Source organism: Bos javanicus, chromosome 3 (genome assembly GCF_032452875.1).
Source record: "Bos javanicus breed banteng chromosome 3, ARS-OSU_banteng_1.0, whole genome shotgun sequence".
Taxonomy (NCBI): Eukaryota; Metazoa; Chordata; class Mammalia; order Artiodactyla; family Bovidae; genus Bos; species Bos javanicus.
The window spans coordinates 19,833,914-19,851,197 of NC_083870.1; the positions used below are offsets into that span (position 1 = coordinate 19,833,914).

Here is a 17,284-nt window from a genome sequence, read left to right on the forward strand (position 1 = left end):
TTGGCTTGGTGGAGACCATCAACGCTTTTCAAAGCCTATGGGGAAGATTTACGTGCTTTTTAAAAAAGATTATTTACGTATAGATGATAGTGTGTTAATATCTGCTGTACTGTGTTAATATCTGCTGTACAGCAAAGTGATTCCGTTGTAACTATATATATATGCTTATATTCTTTTCCATTATGGATTATCACAACGTATTGAATATCGTTACCTGCGCTATACAGTAGGACCTGTTTATCCATTCTGTATGTAATAATTGTCATCTGCTAATCCCAAACTCCCAATCCATCCCTTTTCTCAATTTCCGTAGATCCTGTTCATGTTCTTTAAAGGACTTCTTTGGCTTATTGCCCAAGTTGGTGTTTACAGCATCTTTGAGGGTCAAAATCAGTCTTGTTTATAACCTCTTCGGTGTCTCATACAGTAGGCACTCATAATCTACTTATAAATTACCCCAAATAACTTTTTTTTTTTTAATGAAGTGACTTGTAAGTATAAGCATATAACATATTTGGGTTAAGTCGTTTGTTTTCTTAGAGACCCAGGCTGAGATAATGAAGTGCAGATTTAATGTCACAGGTGCCTTCTGCAGCATCTGGAATTACTGCCTAATACATTGGTAGTCAGTGGGCAAGCACAAGAGTGGTTGGTTACAGCTTTCCCCAAAATAATTTTTTTAAGTTGTTTTCACCCTTGTAACATCTGTTCAACCTGAAGTTCATCATTATAATGTATAAAGGCTACTTAAATCCTTCTTCCTCAAAGTTGAACATCAGATAAAATATATAAGCTGAACATGGAAGCAAAGCTAATTTTTTAGATCTATGCTGCTTCCTGTGAAGAGAGAAAACTAGAATCCAGTCCTGGGATTGAATATCTTTATTAAAGAAGTGATTAAATGGCAGCACAAATCAGCAATAATTTGGGGAGGAATGGAGACATGGTGTAGGGTCAGAGTTGATTGTTCATTTCGTAGTGTCAAGGGAGCTGAAGAACTGTGCCCAAGGCCCATTTGATCAGTATCCTACACTGAAAATGCAGGAGGGCAAAACTAAAATACTAAGGCCCATGCCTATGCCTTTTAGAGACTAAAATCTTACAAATTATCATAACAGCAAGATTGCATTTTAAGATTTGAAATCTGATTTTCCTCAGCTAGCATTTTCAGCCCACAGGAACAAAATTGTAAATTGAGTAGGTTTAAAGAAGGAACAACTTTTGAGAGAGTATAACTTTCTGAAATGATTCAGGGCTTTCTTCTTATCATCTCCCACACTGTGTTATTTCCTCTTGTTTCATACCTTCAACTGCCCCTAATTTCTCTGCAAAAAAAGTATATCACAAGAAGCAGCAGGATCACCTTAACCTTTTAGAAACCCTACAGTTTTATAGCAGATAATCTCAAAATTTACAGGGTTTTCACCAACCCCTGAAGAAATATTTATGTTTCTTGGCTTGGAACAACAAATTAGGAAGGTTTGAGCAATCTCTGAAAGCTGATTAAAGTGAACTAAAAAAAAAAAATCAGTCCTCCATTTTACACTGCTATACAACTCAGTTGTGGCCTCACCAGTCTTTTTTCTGGATTTAATGTCTGGGGAAGGAAAGGAGGGATCCCTGTGACCAATACTCCATTGCTTGTACCCTTTACTTTGTGACTTGAGGACTTTGGGGAAAAACTGGTAAGATAAATAAATAAATAAATACATAAAACACAACTCAGGCAGATTCATCAGCACCACCTCAACACAGTAGAGGGGAGACAGCAAGATTGATAGGGGAAAAGGGTGGAAGGAAGGGGGTTTGAAACGTCAGGCAATGAGGGCAAAGTGGTGGAAGAGAGAGGTCTTGGGCTTAAAGCAAGTCCAGTTCGAAGGAGTGGATGCTGGCAATGGGAGCTCTCCAAAAGTTGAAGGTGCTGTACTCGAGGAGGGCATCGCCTTCTGGGTTTTTCTCCTGCTCTGCTCCCGGTGCTTTCCCCGTCATTTTGGCAGCGCTGCTGTCCTGGATCTTGTAGGTGGATGTATCTGACAGACCCAGGCCTTCCAGCTCCGACAGATCCAATTCTGGAATGGGCATCCTCCAGAAAAGAAAGGAGCTGTACTGGCTACTCACAGGGTCCCTCATAACTTCCTGGAAAGAAACCAATTATCAGTATTCATGCTACAGCCACCACTTTGTGGCCCATGGCCTTTCCCCATTTGCCTCTGTACATAATCCAACCAGGACAAGTTTCAGGAATCTGCCTCTATTACCTTTTCCTGCCATTTCCTAACTCTGCCCCATCTTGGAATAACTTATTTACTACCTACTGCTTGGGTCTGGTTTTCAAGGCCTTCCAGAATCTGGCCCCATATTTCCTAGTACATTTTATGCTACAGCTATACTTACTCCTGTCTCTTAACTCTACACTCTCCATCTTAAAATACTATCCAAATTTCAAGGCTCCATTCAAGTCCCTAGAGGAATCTCCATTGACCTCTTACTATATTTCATATCCTTGATTTCTTCCTGTTTAATAGGTCATGGTACCTCTGAAAAGGGTTTCCATGTCCATGATTTTTCTATTTTCCTCCCTGCTTTCTAAACCCTACGGTAAACTCACTTCTTCCAGGAGGACATCCTTAAACTTAACTCCATCTAGCCTATTTCTGCAATATTTCCCACAATGCCTTGTAGAGTTTTACCTGACTACATCAGTTTGAGGTTACAGATCACTGTTATGTGTTTTATATAAGGATAATGTTAACTCTTTCCAGGGACTGAGAGTTTCCCCAAGTAAAAACCAGTCTATTTTACACCTTCACAAGTGCTGGGCTTCGCACACACACAAAAAAACATCCAAAGCTGCTGACTAATTTTCCCTCAGTATGTAATACATTGAATATTTTCCCACTCCCATTTATAAGCCCACAGATAAATCTTACAGCCTATCTGTTTCTCTCTAGCCTACCTCTCCTTCAGAACAAAACCTGGGTTCTTAAAGTTAATTTTCCTATGCTATAACAGGATTTCTTTTCTCTGATCTCAGTGCTAGAATACACTTGATACAGCAAATGGATTGGAAATTTCAGGAAAGTTTAGATTAGAAAGAGAAGATCCTTTAATAGATTACTTTTCCATGTTCTAATGAGTACTCCTTTCATCTTTCCTGTGTGTCCCATGCACACCCTCAAGTTAGACTATTACACCTCCTTGCGACCTCCCTGTTGCTTACTAACCAAGGGAGGGGGCAAGAAGCATTAGTTGAAATGTTCCAAAGGAGCAGAAAGAACATTCCACTGCCTCTAAAAATAGAACCCCCATCTCACCCATCTCACAAGGCTTTCCTCCAACACACTCCATTGGCTTTCACCAAGCTTTGAGACTCCTAGTGACCTTAAATAAGTTCCAAAATGCCCCCATAAATGTACGGTTATATGCGAGTATAGGGATTTTAGGAATGTTAAGTGGGTAGACTAGGGTATTTTCAATATTAAAAGTGAATTCTGAGTTGCTCTTTGTCTTCTTAGATGAAAGCTCCAAAATAAACCCTGAGAACTGAGCATTACTCAGCAGAGAAGCTGCTTAGAAGGAGAGTAATTTGGGGACTGGAAAAGGGTGGGGGAGCATGTTGGAAAGGTGAGGTCATCATCCTATGATATTCAGCGCTGATCATCTCCACAGTAATTTGCAGAGACATGTGCACAGAAAGCTATTAAAAAAAAAAAAAAAAGTTCCTATAAACCAACTAACCCTGGCTTAGTCTGGGACTGTAGAGACTGTAAGAAGTAAACCTTCCCAGAGGGATTTTAATTAACAGTACTAGTTTGCCCATCTAGCTGGTCTCTTTTATATTTCCTCCAGAGTAAGCTTAATATAATGCTGAGCACATCATAGGCTCTCTTTTTTTTTTAAGAAATCCTATTTTATTTATTTATTGGCTATAACATGCAGCATATGGTATCTGAGTTCCCCCACCAGAATCAAACCCTCACCCCCTGCACTGGAAGCGTGGTGTCTCAACCACTGGACCGCCGGGGAGGTCCTCCTCCCCCAACCTTTTTTTTAGAAATTCTATTTTAAATAGGCTCTTTAAAGAATAGAATCATGGAGGAGGAGAGGGAAGCATAGGATTTTAAAACAAGAAAACACCTTAGAAATTATCCAGTCAGTTTGGATAGGGTCTCATAATTTCCGGTCTGACCCTTTTTTGATGTGTTATACATAGTTGCCTGCAGCTTGATATAATCCTATACCAGTATTCTCAGAACTGGCAAGAATTCTTACTTCCTGAGGAACAGACATTCAGTGGGTTTGGTGTTGATTATTCCTGTGATTAGTATCTGAATGGTGAAAATGCAAAAGGCAGAAGAGAGGAAGATAGGATCTGAGAAAGGGAAAAAGCTCTTTGACAAACTGACTCCTTTTTCAACCAGTGTATGTATAAAAACCATCCAACCAATTCTGAGTGTCTGGCAGAGCTACTCTTGAAATTAAAAAAGCAAAAGGAAATTTTACAAAATAATAACTTAAAAAGCCCCAAATCCCTAGCCACGCCATTCATTGACTCAGAGACATGTATGTGGTACCAAATGCATTTCAGAAAGGCACTCAATCAAGCATATCAGCGCTTAAGTCAAGAATATTGGCTGTACCAAAAATGTAGCTAAAATTTGCATTAGCAATGACATTTTTAATATAGTATGGATTTAATTCCCAAGTACCTGAATTTTGCATAAGGTTCCTTTTCAGCTAGCTTTCTCTTCCCCAAATATTCTCTATCCATGCCTCATCTATCTTTATATCATTTATTTATCTCAAAGGGCTTGGATAGTGCCTTGTACCACAATATATGCTCAATAAATGCTTCCCACTATCCTTCATTTTAAATTATTCACTTGTTATAGGCAATAATAACTTCTAAATATCACCATCTATTCTTAGAGATACACAATTAGCAAATATACAGCATAAAGTGGCTCTCTCTGAGCCACAAGGACACGCCCAAATACCCTTTGTCCAGACCCTCTGTGGGAATCCAGGGCCTACCCAACAGGGCCTTGCTGTGTCATGCTGCCACCATAGAGGGGACAAGGGATGATGGTGGAGGGGAATGGAACCTCCCTGGCATCTCATTATAGGTGTCTCATTCTGGGCTTGGATTTTCCTACTAGCCATGTCCTTCCCCCACCTACTCTACTGAGCTACAATGAAGCATTCCCTTTCCAAAATCTGCCCCCATATCTAGCTCCTGTGGACTGTACTGATTGCAATACGAAATCAGGCAGTTGTCCAACACAGAGGTCCCTACCTTCCTACCTCAAACTGACTTCCGAGCAAAGGTTTGGGAATAGGAGAAGAAGATTTAAAAGAAAAGTCAGGATTAAGCTCAGTATTATCACATCTCTCCCCCCAAACTCCTTTCTATGGAGACAAATAAGTTTGGGGTGAGGGTAGACACATCGATGGAACATGACAGAAAAAAAAATGAAAATACAGGGAAGTAGAGGCCAGAGTGATTGATACAGGAGGACTAGAGAGTCATTTAAAAAAAAAAAAAAAAGAACAAATGACAGCTCGAAAAAGAAGATACAGATAACTGATGACAATAATTTTCTTATCTTCAGGACAAATTTTAGGCAGATTGACAACTGAAATAGGGAGATAAATGCTGAAAAATAGCTACACGTAAATTGTTAGAAATTAATGTCTGTGTAAAAGATTATAAGGCATGGATGGAGATCTTCGGAAAGATGTAAAACGGTGAAGAACTACCTACCTATTGTTCCCACCCCACCCTCATTAGTGGGTCTTCAACCTAACTAGCAGCACCTCTCAAATCTTTTCAGCCCATTGCCCCCCTCCCTCAGTCTCGTTTACCTGTTATCAATGAATTACTAGCGTGTTCCAAAGATGGAGGGAGTACCTCAGGGCTCCGGTGTGTGCTCTGGGCTGGAGAAAAAGAAAGCTACTGGGGCTTTGACGGCTTTGTCTTCTCACTCCCTCTCCCTGTTCAGTGACTGAGCCAGTCTGCTCAGTCTCCCCCTGCAATGCAGCCCCTCCTAAGAAGGGCGGAAGGACTCCCCGCCCCCTCCCGGCCTGACTTGGCTAATTCAAATGATAGGTTCCAGAACACTTGAGGGAGGGAGACAGGATTAAAGCATCTCCGTAGGTTTATTGGTCTGCACCACGGTTCCAGCACCCCCGTGCTGACTGATGGAGTAATGAATGAGCACTTAATTGTCCTCTAATTTTAGGTTTATGGATTAAAAAATCTTGACTCTAGATAACGATGGAGAAGAGGAGTGTCCCTTTATTCCCCGATTTAAGGATTTTGAATTACTCGAAGTGTTTTCGAGAATCAGAAAAAATTCTCCAGCCCTCCCTCCTGATTGCCTCCCCACCCTCACAATGGGTAAATAACCTAGCCCCCTTCCATTTGGAGAAGGGTACAGGAAGATCGGGACGGGGGTGTGCTTCTGCGAATCTCTTAACTCGGTTGGGGATGGAGGATTCCGGGGCTCCGCTTCCTTTTTGCCCCGCAACCGCCGGCGCGCAAAGGGAACGTGCGGTTCCGGACTGTCCAGGGTGGGTGCCAGGCCCTCCTCGAGGGCCCACCTTCCCGGGTTCGCCCGGCAGGGCGGCGGCCCTCGGGGGCTTCCGAGGCCCCTCCCACGTCCTTGCACAGCGCAGCGCCTCCTCTGTCCCGAGCAGAGCTGCGCGCTGGGCTCTCAGCCGGACGGGTTTCGTAATCGCGTCGCGGCCGTTTCCGCTCTCGGCCAGCCCCACCTCTGCCGGTCCGCCCTCGGCTCCCCCACCGCGCCGAGGAGCGAGCCCGGGAACCCACACTGGCGTGCCCCGAGCGGGAGCCCCCCATCAGCTGCCGCCGGACGCCTCAATGCCAGAGCAGAGCAGGTGAGGCTTTGGGGTCTGTCCCTCCGCCGGTGCGCCCCGCCTGCCCAGCCTGGCGGAGACGCACCGGATGCTGGGGGTGGGGGAGCAGGCAGTCCGCGGCTGTCGAGATGCTGGGTCGGTGGCAAACGCGGATGCGCTGGGTGAGTAACCGTCCCGGTCCACGCTCCGGCGGTGCGCAGGTGAGGCCAGTGAAAGAGCAGAAGGGAAGACGGGTCTGGAGTGCTGGGGGGAGATGGGCGGTGGAAAGAAGGTCTCTTTTGAGACTCACCAACCTCGGTGCTGGGATGTGCCAACAAAGTGAAGCTGAGCTGGTCCAGGAAGGTCTGAATCTGAGACAAGCAGTCACGGAAGACAGCGACAAAGTCGGAAAGATTCACAGAGAGGCCCCAATCCTAGTTCAACCTTGGGAGAAGCAGAGAATTTCTGGATAGAGTTGCGGGGGTGGGGGCAGAAATGGAGTCTATGGGACTAATTATATTGGGGAGGGGGAGTTGAAGGCCTATCTCTGCTCTTAAGCCTCCACAAGACCTTTCCGGGGGATGGGCCCGGTTGGTGCTGGGCCGAATGCCTGTCACTTGACTGAAAAGCGGGGTCCCCCCTACTTCTCTAGAGCCCCTCAGCAGCCCTCCTCCCTGGAGGTCTTCAGAAGGGCCAGCTGCAGCCCCGGGCTCACGGCCAGAATTGCCCTCTCCATTCTCTCCATTCTCTTTCTCTTTCCCCAGCTGCTTCTTGTGAAGGCTTGTCAAGCAGCGGGTTGGAGGCCTTGGGGCTGGAGGCAGCGGGACCGGGAAAACCGGTTTGGGGCTAGAACAGGACTCGGGAACTACCTCTGTGCATCCTTTCTCCCTGAACCTTTCTCCCATCCATTCTCCTGCTCACTCCCTGGCAGTTTTAATGTTCTTAAGCTCCGTTGTGACCTTGGTGTCTTCTCCAGCTCTGTATTTCACCCTTCCTATTTGGGACTCAAGCCAGGTCAAGGCACTGCTTGACTCAGGATATGGCCTTATCTGATCAGATTCTGACCTCTCCTGCTGTTGACCCAGCCCCTTCCCCTTCATTTGTGGGGTTGAAATAGTGGGTAGTGGGTTCAGGTGCCTCTTCCTCCTGGACTGACCAATTCAGGACTTCGTTTGTCCACAACTCACTCTTTAGGGATTTAGCTGTTTTAAAGGAGAGCGGCAGCCAATCACTCTTACTTCCTCTTCTGACCTTGTTCCCCTCCCCCTTCTCTGCCACCGCTTTCACCCGGCCCAGTCTTCTCAGGCTGACCCCACCGCCAAGTTTCAGAGACCCTTATGTCCTGTGTCCTAGGGAATGGAATTTCCTGGTCACTTCTAATCATCATTGGTCATTTCATGCCAAGTCCCACACACACTTTCCCTCCACCCAGCCCTGGCCAGGTCCCTGGAAAAGGAACAGAAACGCCCTTGTTCCTCCACTGCCCCTTTCCCTCTCTCCTCCCCCTCCTCTCTCCTTTTCCCTCCCACCATCCGCTTCTGTCCACTCAGCTTTGAGCAAGGGCCGGGGGGTGGTTTGGGGGAGAGTCCAGTCTTAGCACAGCCGGTCTGGTAGTGTTGGGGGTTTCCTCTGATTCTTCATTGTTTTCTTCATCCCCTCCCACCCCCCAGCCCTTACCAACCAACACCACCACCATCACAACAAACCTTGTGACTGACTGACTGTCCCACTGACCACAGCCCTCCTCTCTGGACAGCTGCATTCTGACTTCCTCCCTGTCTCATTACTTGTCCCTCCAGTGGTGGAAAGGGAAGTTAGAGGAAGCCTGGACTCCTGGGTCCTTCCATCCCCCAGAAACTGTACCTCAGTGTCTGTGTGATCTCATCTCAAGGCGGAGAAAAAAAAAATCCCTCTCAGCTCTTAGATCAGCCTAGAGTGCCAGAGCATCGGGGTTCCAGTCCTGGAGGGAGGGGAGATTCCTATCCAGGCTCCAGTATGGTGTCTGTGAAATTGTCCTATCTGGAATCTTTGAGGTTGCTTGTATTATCCGACTGGAAGAGGCACTAAAGATAGAGGAAACCCATGTGTCCTACCCTGGCAGGCAGTAGTGAAGTAGTGTCCTTGGACACTAATGCTGCTGGAAAGTTCCTCACATCTGGTTGGCTGATGAAGATTGGGGGTGGAAGTGCTAAGGAGGGAAGGGAGAAAGAGAACAGGTCACAGCATGAGGGGAGGAGGCAGGCTGGCCCAGGCCCTGTGGGTTGTGAGGCAGAACGGAGTGGCACGACATGACACGTGAAGAGGGTGGGGAGCCTGGAAAGAGATTCCTCATGGGACAGAAGATGCCTGGCATGTGTACCTACGACCTGGGCACAGGTGATCACCACAAGACGCACATGGAGAAAGGGCCATGCCACGTATGTGCACGCTGAGGCGCGCACACAGGAGTGCGCTGATGCAGAGCACAGATGACACAGTGCCGGCAGTCTTTGGAAAGGCTCTCAAGGTCAAGTAATGAAGGAACTAGTAAATGGCTTTGGGGAGGGGTTGGATCTCACTTGAGGGAAATGAGGAGGAACAAGGGCAGGGAACAGAGAGGGAAGAATTCCTCACTGAAGAAAATCTTTCTTAGGTTCCAACCTGCTGCAGTTAGTCACCCAGGAAGGACCTAGGCAGTCAGAGCCTTTCTTGGTAAAGAAAATCTAGGTGTTCAGGGTAAGGTAAAAGGGAGGGTCAGGGGTGGAGGCCTTGTTTGTGAGAACAAAAAAACCACCATTTCCTCTTTAAAGTCACTTAAATGCCCCTCCCCTTCTGCCCTAAACCCAGGGAGAAGGGAGGTGGAGCTTGAGCACCCCAACTTTGTTCATTTCTGCCAGTATCTTTTGGTCCCCTCCCATCCTGTCACCTTAGCTTCTAGCCCTCTTCCTCTCTCAGCAGCTACAGCTTCTTAACCCCTTGGTGCCCTATTGGTTCTTTGCCTTTCTCTGATCATCATACTTTGAGGTTATGTTTACAGAGGTTAACATTGGTTACAGGACTGTGGCCTTAAACAGGAGCAAGAAGATACAGGCTCATCAGGAGGCTTCTCAAGGAGTGAGGGATGGGGGATTTCTCCTTAACTTTTCTCTCTCTTTACTCTCTGTTCATCCAGGGTTCCAAGTCTGTGGAAGACATAACCTCGCACCTGCCTGCCCACCCCACTCTCTGACCTTGCTAACCTCTCAGGATCTGAGACGCTGACCTTAACCGCTCAGCTCAGAGCTCCAAGGACTCCACTTTGTCTAGACCTGTCCAGCGAAACTCAGGGCGTTGTTACACCTGAGGGGAGTGAGGCGAGGGCAGTCAAGGCACAAGAACAAGAGCCCTCTGGGGCCTCAGGCAGAGGAGTGAAACTGGAACCATCAGGGAACATGAGTGAATTTTGGCACAAACTGGGCTGCTGCGTGGTAGAGAAACCCCAGCCGGTGAGTCTTCCCAACCCCACCCCAACACACACAGAAATCAGCTACCATAGACTGTGACGAAGACACATCATCTGGAATCTGCCGTCTGAAGAGCCCACTTCTTGCCTACCTCTCTATCAGAACAGCTTCTAAGGCCAGGCTGGTGTGGGCATGGAATAAAGGGGCTGAATGATGGAAGGGGTGAACAGTGCCGGCTGTCACTTCCTTTTCCTGTCCATTTTGAGTTGGACAGGAGGTTGTAGGTGGAGCTTAATACCTGTCAGTTTGCCCCATTGTTCCCTCATCAGCCAGAGGTGACTCTGACATGCCTTTCTCTGTCCACTGTGCCGGCCACTGCTCTTACCACCCTGCCTGTGTCCTCTGCATCTGTGTTGTTCTAGCCCCGCCTTTCATACCCTAATGATTTCCCTGTTATAGTGCCATATCCCCTTTGCCCCCAGACCCTTAGCTCTTCCCTGAGTGGTTTTCAAGACTTTCTTCCCTTCCCCCACTGTGATGTAACTCCCTGTCTTCTCCAAGCAGAAGAAGAAGAGGAGACGGATTGACCGGACCATGATTGGGGAACCAATGAATTTTGTCCACCTGACTCACATTGGCTCTGGGGAGATGGGGGCCGGAGATGGACTTGCCATGGTAACGAAGGAATGGGGAGAGGCTGAGATGGGATTGTGGCCTGGAACTGTGCCCCTTTTTGAAAGTTGAACCTGGAGGCATAACACAATACTCGAAGGGAAGCAAGAGGCTAGGATTCTAGTCCTGTTTGCAGGCTGCATAAATCTGAGATCTGGCATTTCAGGTCTCTGGTGTAGTCGCCCTCATCTTTACAATTAGCAAATTGTTCTCCATTGGGATGGGGGATATATGTCTTAATAGTTACTTAGAGGGCTTTTTCCCAAAATCATAACCCTTTCTTCTATTAAGAACTGTCTCAAAAAAAAAAACAAAACTGCTGTCTCAGCAGTTTGAGGTTGGGAGTGTTGGGTCAGGAAAAGGGCTGAGCACCTCTGTTCTAAATACTGTTAAATATGCATTTCTGCTCTCAGAATAACCGAGGACTTCCCTGGTGGTCCATTGGTTAAGACTCTGCACTTTGAATGCAGGGAGCATGGGTTTAATCCCTGGTCAGGGAACTAAGATCCCACCTGCCATGCCCCACCTCCCAAAAAAAAAGAGGGGGTGGGCTTGGAGATATTGAAGGAATCTTTTCACCAGTTATGAAATTGAGATAAATATGAGAGAGTCCTTTGTGAGAGAATCTTACTTGTAAAAGACCTAGTATATCGCATCTCATAAAGGTCAATGTGAAGGGAGGCATTGAAACTTCCCTTGGAGGAATGGAGGCTAGTTTTTACCTTCTCGTGATTATTTTCTTGTCAAGGAGATGGGGTCAACCTCTTCCCTGGAGGGCACAGGGCAGAACTCCTGCTGTGCTATATAAGGTTTTGGAGGGTCTCACATGTGCTTTTTCACAGACAGGTGCAGTTCAGGAGCAGATGAGATCCAAGGGAAACCGAGACAGGCCATGGAGCAATTCTAGGGGCTTATAGCTCCATAGGAATGGTGAGTGATGAGAGCAACTGATCCAGCGCCTCTAGCCCCCTGCCTTGGAACTATGATCCTTTGCAGGAATGGGAAATGAAGGGAAGAAGAAAGAATTAGGATCCAGAAAGGCAGAGAGAAATGGATGTACAGAGAGAAATAGAAAAAAAGAGCACATTGTGGAAGCAGTTAAGAGTGTAAGCCAGGTGATGCTCTCTCCCAAAGGTTATCTTCGAGGCTAATCTTCATTTTTTTCTTTAATCAGGATCTGCTGCGTGTCCAGCCTCCACTTTGTCCAGCCCCAGAGAGATGCTGCCCCTACCAGTTCTCCTCCCAGAATCAGTGGCCCAGGGCCCCTCTTTCCCTGTCTGTCTCATAGTGCCTCACAAGGCTTGGGGGCTGGACTCCCTTTCCTCCCTCTGGTTGCAGCCCCTCCTGGAGATGGGGTCAAGGCAGCAGGACTGACCAAGTGATGACTAATTGGCCAGAGGAGCTCGGCTGAAGCCTTGGACACTCTCAGATCTGAGATAGGAGATTTCTGAGAACTTGGAATGAGTTCCTGTCTCCTGAATGATGGTCTAGGTGCCATATGTTTTTAAACTGCTAACCTGGAATTCCTTGCATGTGGTGGGTAGGTGAGATGACCTAAGCTGAAGCCAGCTTTGCTGAGGAGCTCCCTACCCCCTGTGTTTGTCTTTCCTCCTGGAGGGAACTGAAGTGGATGTCAGGTCCGGTCTTGGGGGGTGAACTGGCTGCTCTTTCTAGAGTGTGGACTTTAAGTTCACTGTCCCTCCTATCTCTTTGCCAGTACCGGGTTCTTTCTCTCAGGCCTCTAGCCCTGTTTCTGCAGCATTGCTGGCTCCCTCAGATGTTTTCCTTTTTAATTAAAATTTTAATTTAAGATGAGATCTCTTAATTACCCCATCTTGCTACTACCTCTGCCCTTAACCCCAACCTTGTCATGAGCCTTATTATTTCCCATTGGATAAGAGTTAAGGGGTGAGTCTTAACCTGGAGACATCCCTTTTTAGTCTTGGGGATCTGCCTTCTGCCAACCTCCCTTCTGGCCTAGGTGAGAGGAGGAAGAGGGATCTTGGAGAAGAACCCAGAAGGCCACAAAACTAGGAGTTTATGTCTCAGGGTAGACTTATTGATCACTGAGGATGGGAGGGGTGGTGAGATAAATAGGTTGAAAACAGTCATCCTAAAATGAGCTTAGGATCCTCATAGCATGGGAGTTGGAAGACCTCTAGAGCAAGTTTTCTCAAAACTAGGCACTTTGATATCTTGGGCTGGATAATTCTTCGTAGGGAGGGACTGCCTTGTGCATTGTAGGACATTCAGCAGCATCCCTGCCCACCCTAGTTGTGACAACCAAAAATGTCCCCCGATGTGGCCAAATGTCTCCTAGAGGGCAACCTCCCCGCTGAGAGCCACAGCTTAGAGTTAAGATATTTTCCTCTTACCTGACTTCTACTTGTTCATCCTAAGCCTGAACCATGGATAAATGAGGGCCCCTTGTAAAACAGGTTCAGTAGGGCTGCACCTAATCTCCAAACTCTACTCACTGTGTTGCTTGTGCTTGCGTGGGTTCACGCCTCTGTATGGACATGTGCTGCAATGCTCCATCCTTATTCTCTCCAGGGGAGGGGTTCCTGCGGTGTGGGGGCCTGAACAGGGTGAAATGGGGTTGCAGAAGGAAGGAAGAGAAACAGTAGAGCTGCAGCCAACCCAGCTTATCCCCCCCAAATTTAAACTGTATTTCTGTGCCCTAGTCCTAGAACCAGACACAAATAAGACTCAGGGAGTTTTGTCTGAAGACCAGCATCCCACTGCCCACCTGGCTGAAGAGTCTGCCTTAGGTGGGAAAATACTGTAGGAGCAGGGTCTTTAAGGCGCTTTCAGTTTTCTCAGGTGTTTTGTTCTGGCCCCTTCCTTGCAGGGTATTTAGAAGGGCAGAACAGATAAGCTCCTGCCTGCTCAGATGAGAAGGCTGGGGTCTCTTTAGCTCAGTAACAGGAAGCATCCTGTTTGATGGGAGTGGGAGTCAGGAATGTGAGAACTAAGGTCCACTCTGCTGATTCCACCATCCATCTGGTTCGCCCCCACCTATAGTAACTGAGGTTCTCATTCTTTCAAATTTCAGTGTATTTCCTGCAGTTTTTCAGTGTCTAAGCTTGGTCATAGGGATACATTCCCAAAGTACTCAGTTCCAGTCTAGCTAATTGCTCTGCAAGTAGCTCAGTAGCCTGAGGGTTATACTAGATCTAAAGTGTTAACAGGATAGGGCAGGAAGATGAGGACCTCCTGGAATCTCTGGTCACCCTGATCTTGAGCCTTATTCTACTGCCTGTTCTTTACACACAATCTTCTTTTCTTTGGTGCTCTCTCACCTTTAGCTACCTTCTCTAATGTGTATGCTACCATCATTTTAACAATATTGAGAGTGATGGGAATGGGTTTGAGAGTCATAATTTATATTAAAAATTGTTGGACTTTTAAATACATTTTCAAATAAAAAAAAGTTGAAGCAAAATAGTTGCAGAGTAATCACTACAGGTATGTGTGGGTTAGAGGGGATACATTGTTAATGAAGGCCACTCCAAGAAAGTGGCTGTCGTAGAGTTTTGTTCTGACCTTGCCTCTTCTGAGGAGAGAAGGCTAAGTGTTGTGAAGGCAAGGAGAAGATCACTATCACCTTCCAAGGGCTCAGCTTGTTCTTCCTGTTCCTTTTTTGGGGGCATTCATCTGAGATTTTTCAAGTCTTTAAAGAAGTACTTGTTTAAAAACAACTTTAGAAATGAGGAAGATGAAGACTTCCCTGGTGGTCCAGTGGCTAAGACTCCGAGCTCCCAATGTGGGGGCCCCAGGTTCCATCTCTAGACAGGAACCAGAGGCCCCTTGCCACAAGCAAGAGTTCACATACTGCAACTAACCCCGAGTGCCTCAAGTAAACCCGGCGCAGTCAAATAAAAATTTAAAAAATAGAGGACATGAATAGACATTAAAAAAATAGAAATGAGGAAGATAAGCAATATCAACATTTTTATCCTGGAGGAGCGGGGAAGAGACCAAGTCAGATGCTGTTAGCTACTCAGTTCAGGTTTAAGGTTCAGGAGATTTATGGTCTCCTTCAGATACCTCTGTACAAAGATACATGACCAAACAGTTTTTTTCTAGTTTTGTTTTTCTGTACTAAAAATATATCCAGTGGGTACTGGGATTCGAGGGGGAGGAGAGGTTGAGATGCTGACACCTCCTCTTGTGGTTGAAGTGGCCATTACCTCTGATTTCTCTTTATCTGGGTGAGGAAACAAAATAGAAGGGAAAATATTATAACCACATCCATATTCTTTTCCCTTCCCTTGCCTCATTTCCCTCTTTCCACAAACCCTCTTCCCCTCAACACTATTGCACACTATGCTTTATTATATTGAATAATGGTATTGGACGTACAAGGAGAAAGACAAGGACAGAAACTGACAAAATAACCAAGTATACATTTTATTGTCTTTCCCCAAAGGACCTATTATCCTGAGACCTTGAGAATATTTTATCAGGTCAGTCAGGAACTTTGGTAGCTCTTTTGGTAAAAGTAAAGGACTATCTTTACTTGAGAGTTCTTAAGTTTCTGGGAATAATCCCAGAAGGACAATTCTTTGGGTTAGTAGTGGTTAAGAGCATTGGCACTAGGGTCAAACAAACCTAGTTTAAATCCTGCTGTGATTCTGCTACTTACTAGCTTTGAAAGCCCTGTTTCTTCATCTGTAAGGTGTGAATAATAATATACGGTTGTTGTGAGGATTGATCCAGGCAAAGTGCACAGAGGAAGACCTCAGATATTGGTGGCTGTTACTGTTAAGCTGCATTAATAAACTGAAAACCATGAATATCTTCCACATGCATTAATCATCTCCACATCAAGAATTCTTTATATAACTACCATCTTAACAATTTGGTCAATAATCATCTAGTGACCAACAGTACATGTTGCCTAATAGCCAAACAGCAGTTGCTCAAGAAATGGTATATGGAATCAATGGCTAGCAATAATGTGAATAACCAATGCATATTATGAATCAATAACCAAACAAGTTAACAGTTCATGCAGACATGCTGGCTGGTTTAGCAGCAGGTTTCTGTATATCAGGACTTTTCAGATTCATTAACAAAAATCCTGGCTCATCACTAAACACTTACTGGTTCCATCTCTGTGAACATTGTAGAGAGGTTGTTCCAAATATCCTCCAGCCCAATCCTGACCCGTTTCCAAAAAGCATAGGCTGGGTGGGGGCTGGGAATGGGACTGGGGATAAAAGGGGCGGGTCTGAGTCTGCTGGTTAGAGGGGGGAAGGGGGTAGTGGTGGTGGTGGCCCTGGTGGTGGCCCTGGTGGTGGTCTGAGTGGTGCAGCTGGTGTCAGCACAGAGACCTGCATCTAGGGGGCACTCCTCCCGCTCGCGGTTGCAGGGGCATAGGTGGTAGGTGCAAGGCCGGTGCTCGGTGCGGAGTTGACTCAGCGCCCCAACTCGCAGGCGCCCCGAAAGGCCATGCAGTCTCCCGGCCCGGGTCCGGCTCATAGTGCCCGACTTGCAGTGGCAGTGCCACGGGCCCCAGGGCAACAGCACCAGCCGCAGATCCTCCGGAGCTGGCATGGCCGTGGGCGAGGGAGGCGGCCACTGGTTCAGCGTGGACCCTGCTGAGGACCACGGGTTCGTGGTACTGTCAGAGGGCTGTGAGTCCACATTAGCCTTCCAGCTGGAGTGAGGTAGGCTTGAACTCATCTTGATGTCGGAATCCTGGTCATTCGCTGTAAAGTATGGGCTAGGTCTCCCAGGCGTAATGCGAGTCGTACTGTCAGTCTCCGACTCGGTGTCATTCTTTCTGGCGTAAATCACAACCCCTTCTTCCAAAGACCCATCTTCCTCCTGCGACAATCGTGACCTGCTGCCTGTGGCCACGGTAGAGGCTAAGAGCTCCGCAGCGGCCGGGCCTGCCAGGCGGTCGGCAGCGGCCAGGACGTCGTCCTCATCCTCCATTGTCACCCTCATCCTCGGGGATACAACGCCCGGAGTGGTCCGGGCGGTGGTTCTGTAGCTGCGGGTCATAGGGCCCCCGAAGCGGAAACTGTCCCGCGGCATCGCGGTCGAAGTCAGGCCTTCGGCCCCCGCCGCCCGGGGCCCCAGACTCAGCAGCAGGGCCCAGAGCAGCGCGCCGGCGGCGGGGACCATGGGGCTGGACGGTGTGGGGTTGGGAGGGAGCCAGTGAGGAAGGCTGGGGCTCCCACCTTTCTCCCTCCCTTCAGCTCTCGACCCAGACCCACCGGGTCGTTAGAACCGAGGCCCGCGGGGGCAGGGGCGGGGGCTCGCACGCACGCGCCGCGCCCCTCCCCCAAGCCCTCTCCCCAAGGGGCGCCCTGGCAGGC

General features: G+C 47.4%; 3 protein-coding genes across 7 annotated transcripts; 1 reads left to right on the plus strand and 2 right to left on the minus strand.

Annotated features, from left to right (window-relative positions):
• Positions 1-867: 867 nt before the first annotated feature.
• Positions 868-2,130, minus strand: MLLT11 (MLLT11 transcription factor 7 cofactor). Its single transcript, XM_061407531.1, has one exon. It carries the CDS (start codon positions 2,128-2,130, stop codon positions 1,858-1,860), a length of 273 nt encoding a protein of 90 aa, XP_061263515.1. The 3' UTR covers positions 868-1,857.
• A 4,661-nt stretch (positions 2,131-6,791) lies between these two features.
• Positions 6,792-14,397, plus strand: CDC42SE1 (CDC42 small effector 1). Of its 3 annotated transcripts, none has more exons than XM_061407547.1 (5): positions 6,792-6,900; positions 10,010-10,322; positions 10,845-10,955; positions 11,795-11,882; positions 12,127-14,397. In XM_061407547.1, the coding sequence occupies exons 2-4, from the start codon at positions 10,269-10,271 to the stop codon at positions 11,867-11,869; spliced, it is 240 nt and encodes a 79-aa protein (XP_061263531.1). In that variant the 5' UTR covers positions 6,792-6,900; positions 10,010-10,268; the 3' UTR covers positions 11,870-11,882; positions 12,127-14,397. The 3 variants fall into 3 exon arrangements, with proteins under 3 accessions (XP_061263531.1, XP_061263550.1, XP_061263540.1); XM_061407566.1 differs by lacking the exon at positions 6,792-6,900 and adding an exon at positions 6,947-7,040; XM_061407556.1 differs by lacking the exon at positions 6,792-6,900 and adding an exon at positions 6,990-7,079.
• A 492-nt stretch (positions 14,398-14,889) lies between these two features.
• Positions 14,890-17,224, minus strand: C3H1orf56 (chromosome 3 C1orf56 homolog). 3 transcript variants are annotated; one of them, XM_061407484.1, is made up of 3 exons: positions 16,062-17,224; positions 15,601-15,724; positions 15,073-15,162 (listed from the first exon to the last, which is right to left on the minus strand). In XM_061407484.1, exons 1-2 carry the CDS (start codon positions 17,088-17,090, stop codon positions 15,623-15,625), a joined length of 1,131 nt encoding a protein of 376 aa, XP_061263468.1. In that variant the 5' UTR covers positions 17,091-17,224; the 3' UTR covers positions 15,073-15,162; positions 15,601-15,622. The 3 variants fall into 3 exon arrangements, with proteins under 3 accessions (XP_061263488.1, XP_061263478.1, XP_061263468.1); XM_061407504.1 differs by lacking the exon at positions 15,601-15,724 and having other exon boundaries at positions 14,890-15,162; positions 16,292-17,224; XM_061407494.1 differs by lacking the exon at positions 15,601-15,724 and having other exon boundaries at positions 14,890-15,162; positions 16,062-17,223.
• Positions 17,225-17,284: the final 60 nt, after the last annotated feature.

What these genes read in the sequence shown, in the direction of transcription:
- MLLT11 (XM_061407531.1), bottom strand. Translation starts at nt 2,130, where the DNA reads ATGAGGGACCCTGTGAGTAGCCAGTACAGCTCCTTTCTTTTCTGGAGG.
- CDC42SE1 (XM_061407547.1), top strand. Translation starts at nt 10,269, where the DNA reads ATGAGTGAATTTTGGCACAAACTGGGCTGCTGCGTGGTAGAGAAACCC. An exon ending in TGGTAGAGAAACCCCAGCCG is followed by an intron (nt 10,323 to 10,844) that starts GTGAGTCTTCCC and finishes TTCTCCAAGCAG; the next exon opens with AAGAAGAAGAGGAGACGGAT. An exon ending in CCGGAGATGGACTTGCCATG is followed by an intron (nt 10,956 to 11,794) that starts GTAACGAAGGAA and finishes GCTTTTTCACAG; the next exon opens with ACAGGTGCAGTTCAGGAGCA.
- C3H1orf56 (XM_061407484.1), bottom strand. Translation starts at nt 17,090, where the DNA reads ATGGTCCCCGCCGCCGGCGCGCTGCTCTGGGCCCTGCTGCTGAGTCTG. An exon ending in TGTTCACAGAGATGGAACCA is followed by an intron (nt 15,725 to 16,061) that starts GTAAGTGTTTAG and finishes TTATTAATGCAG; the next exon opens with CTTAACAGTAACAGCCACCA.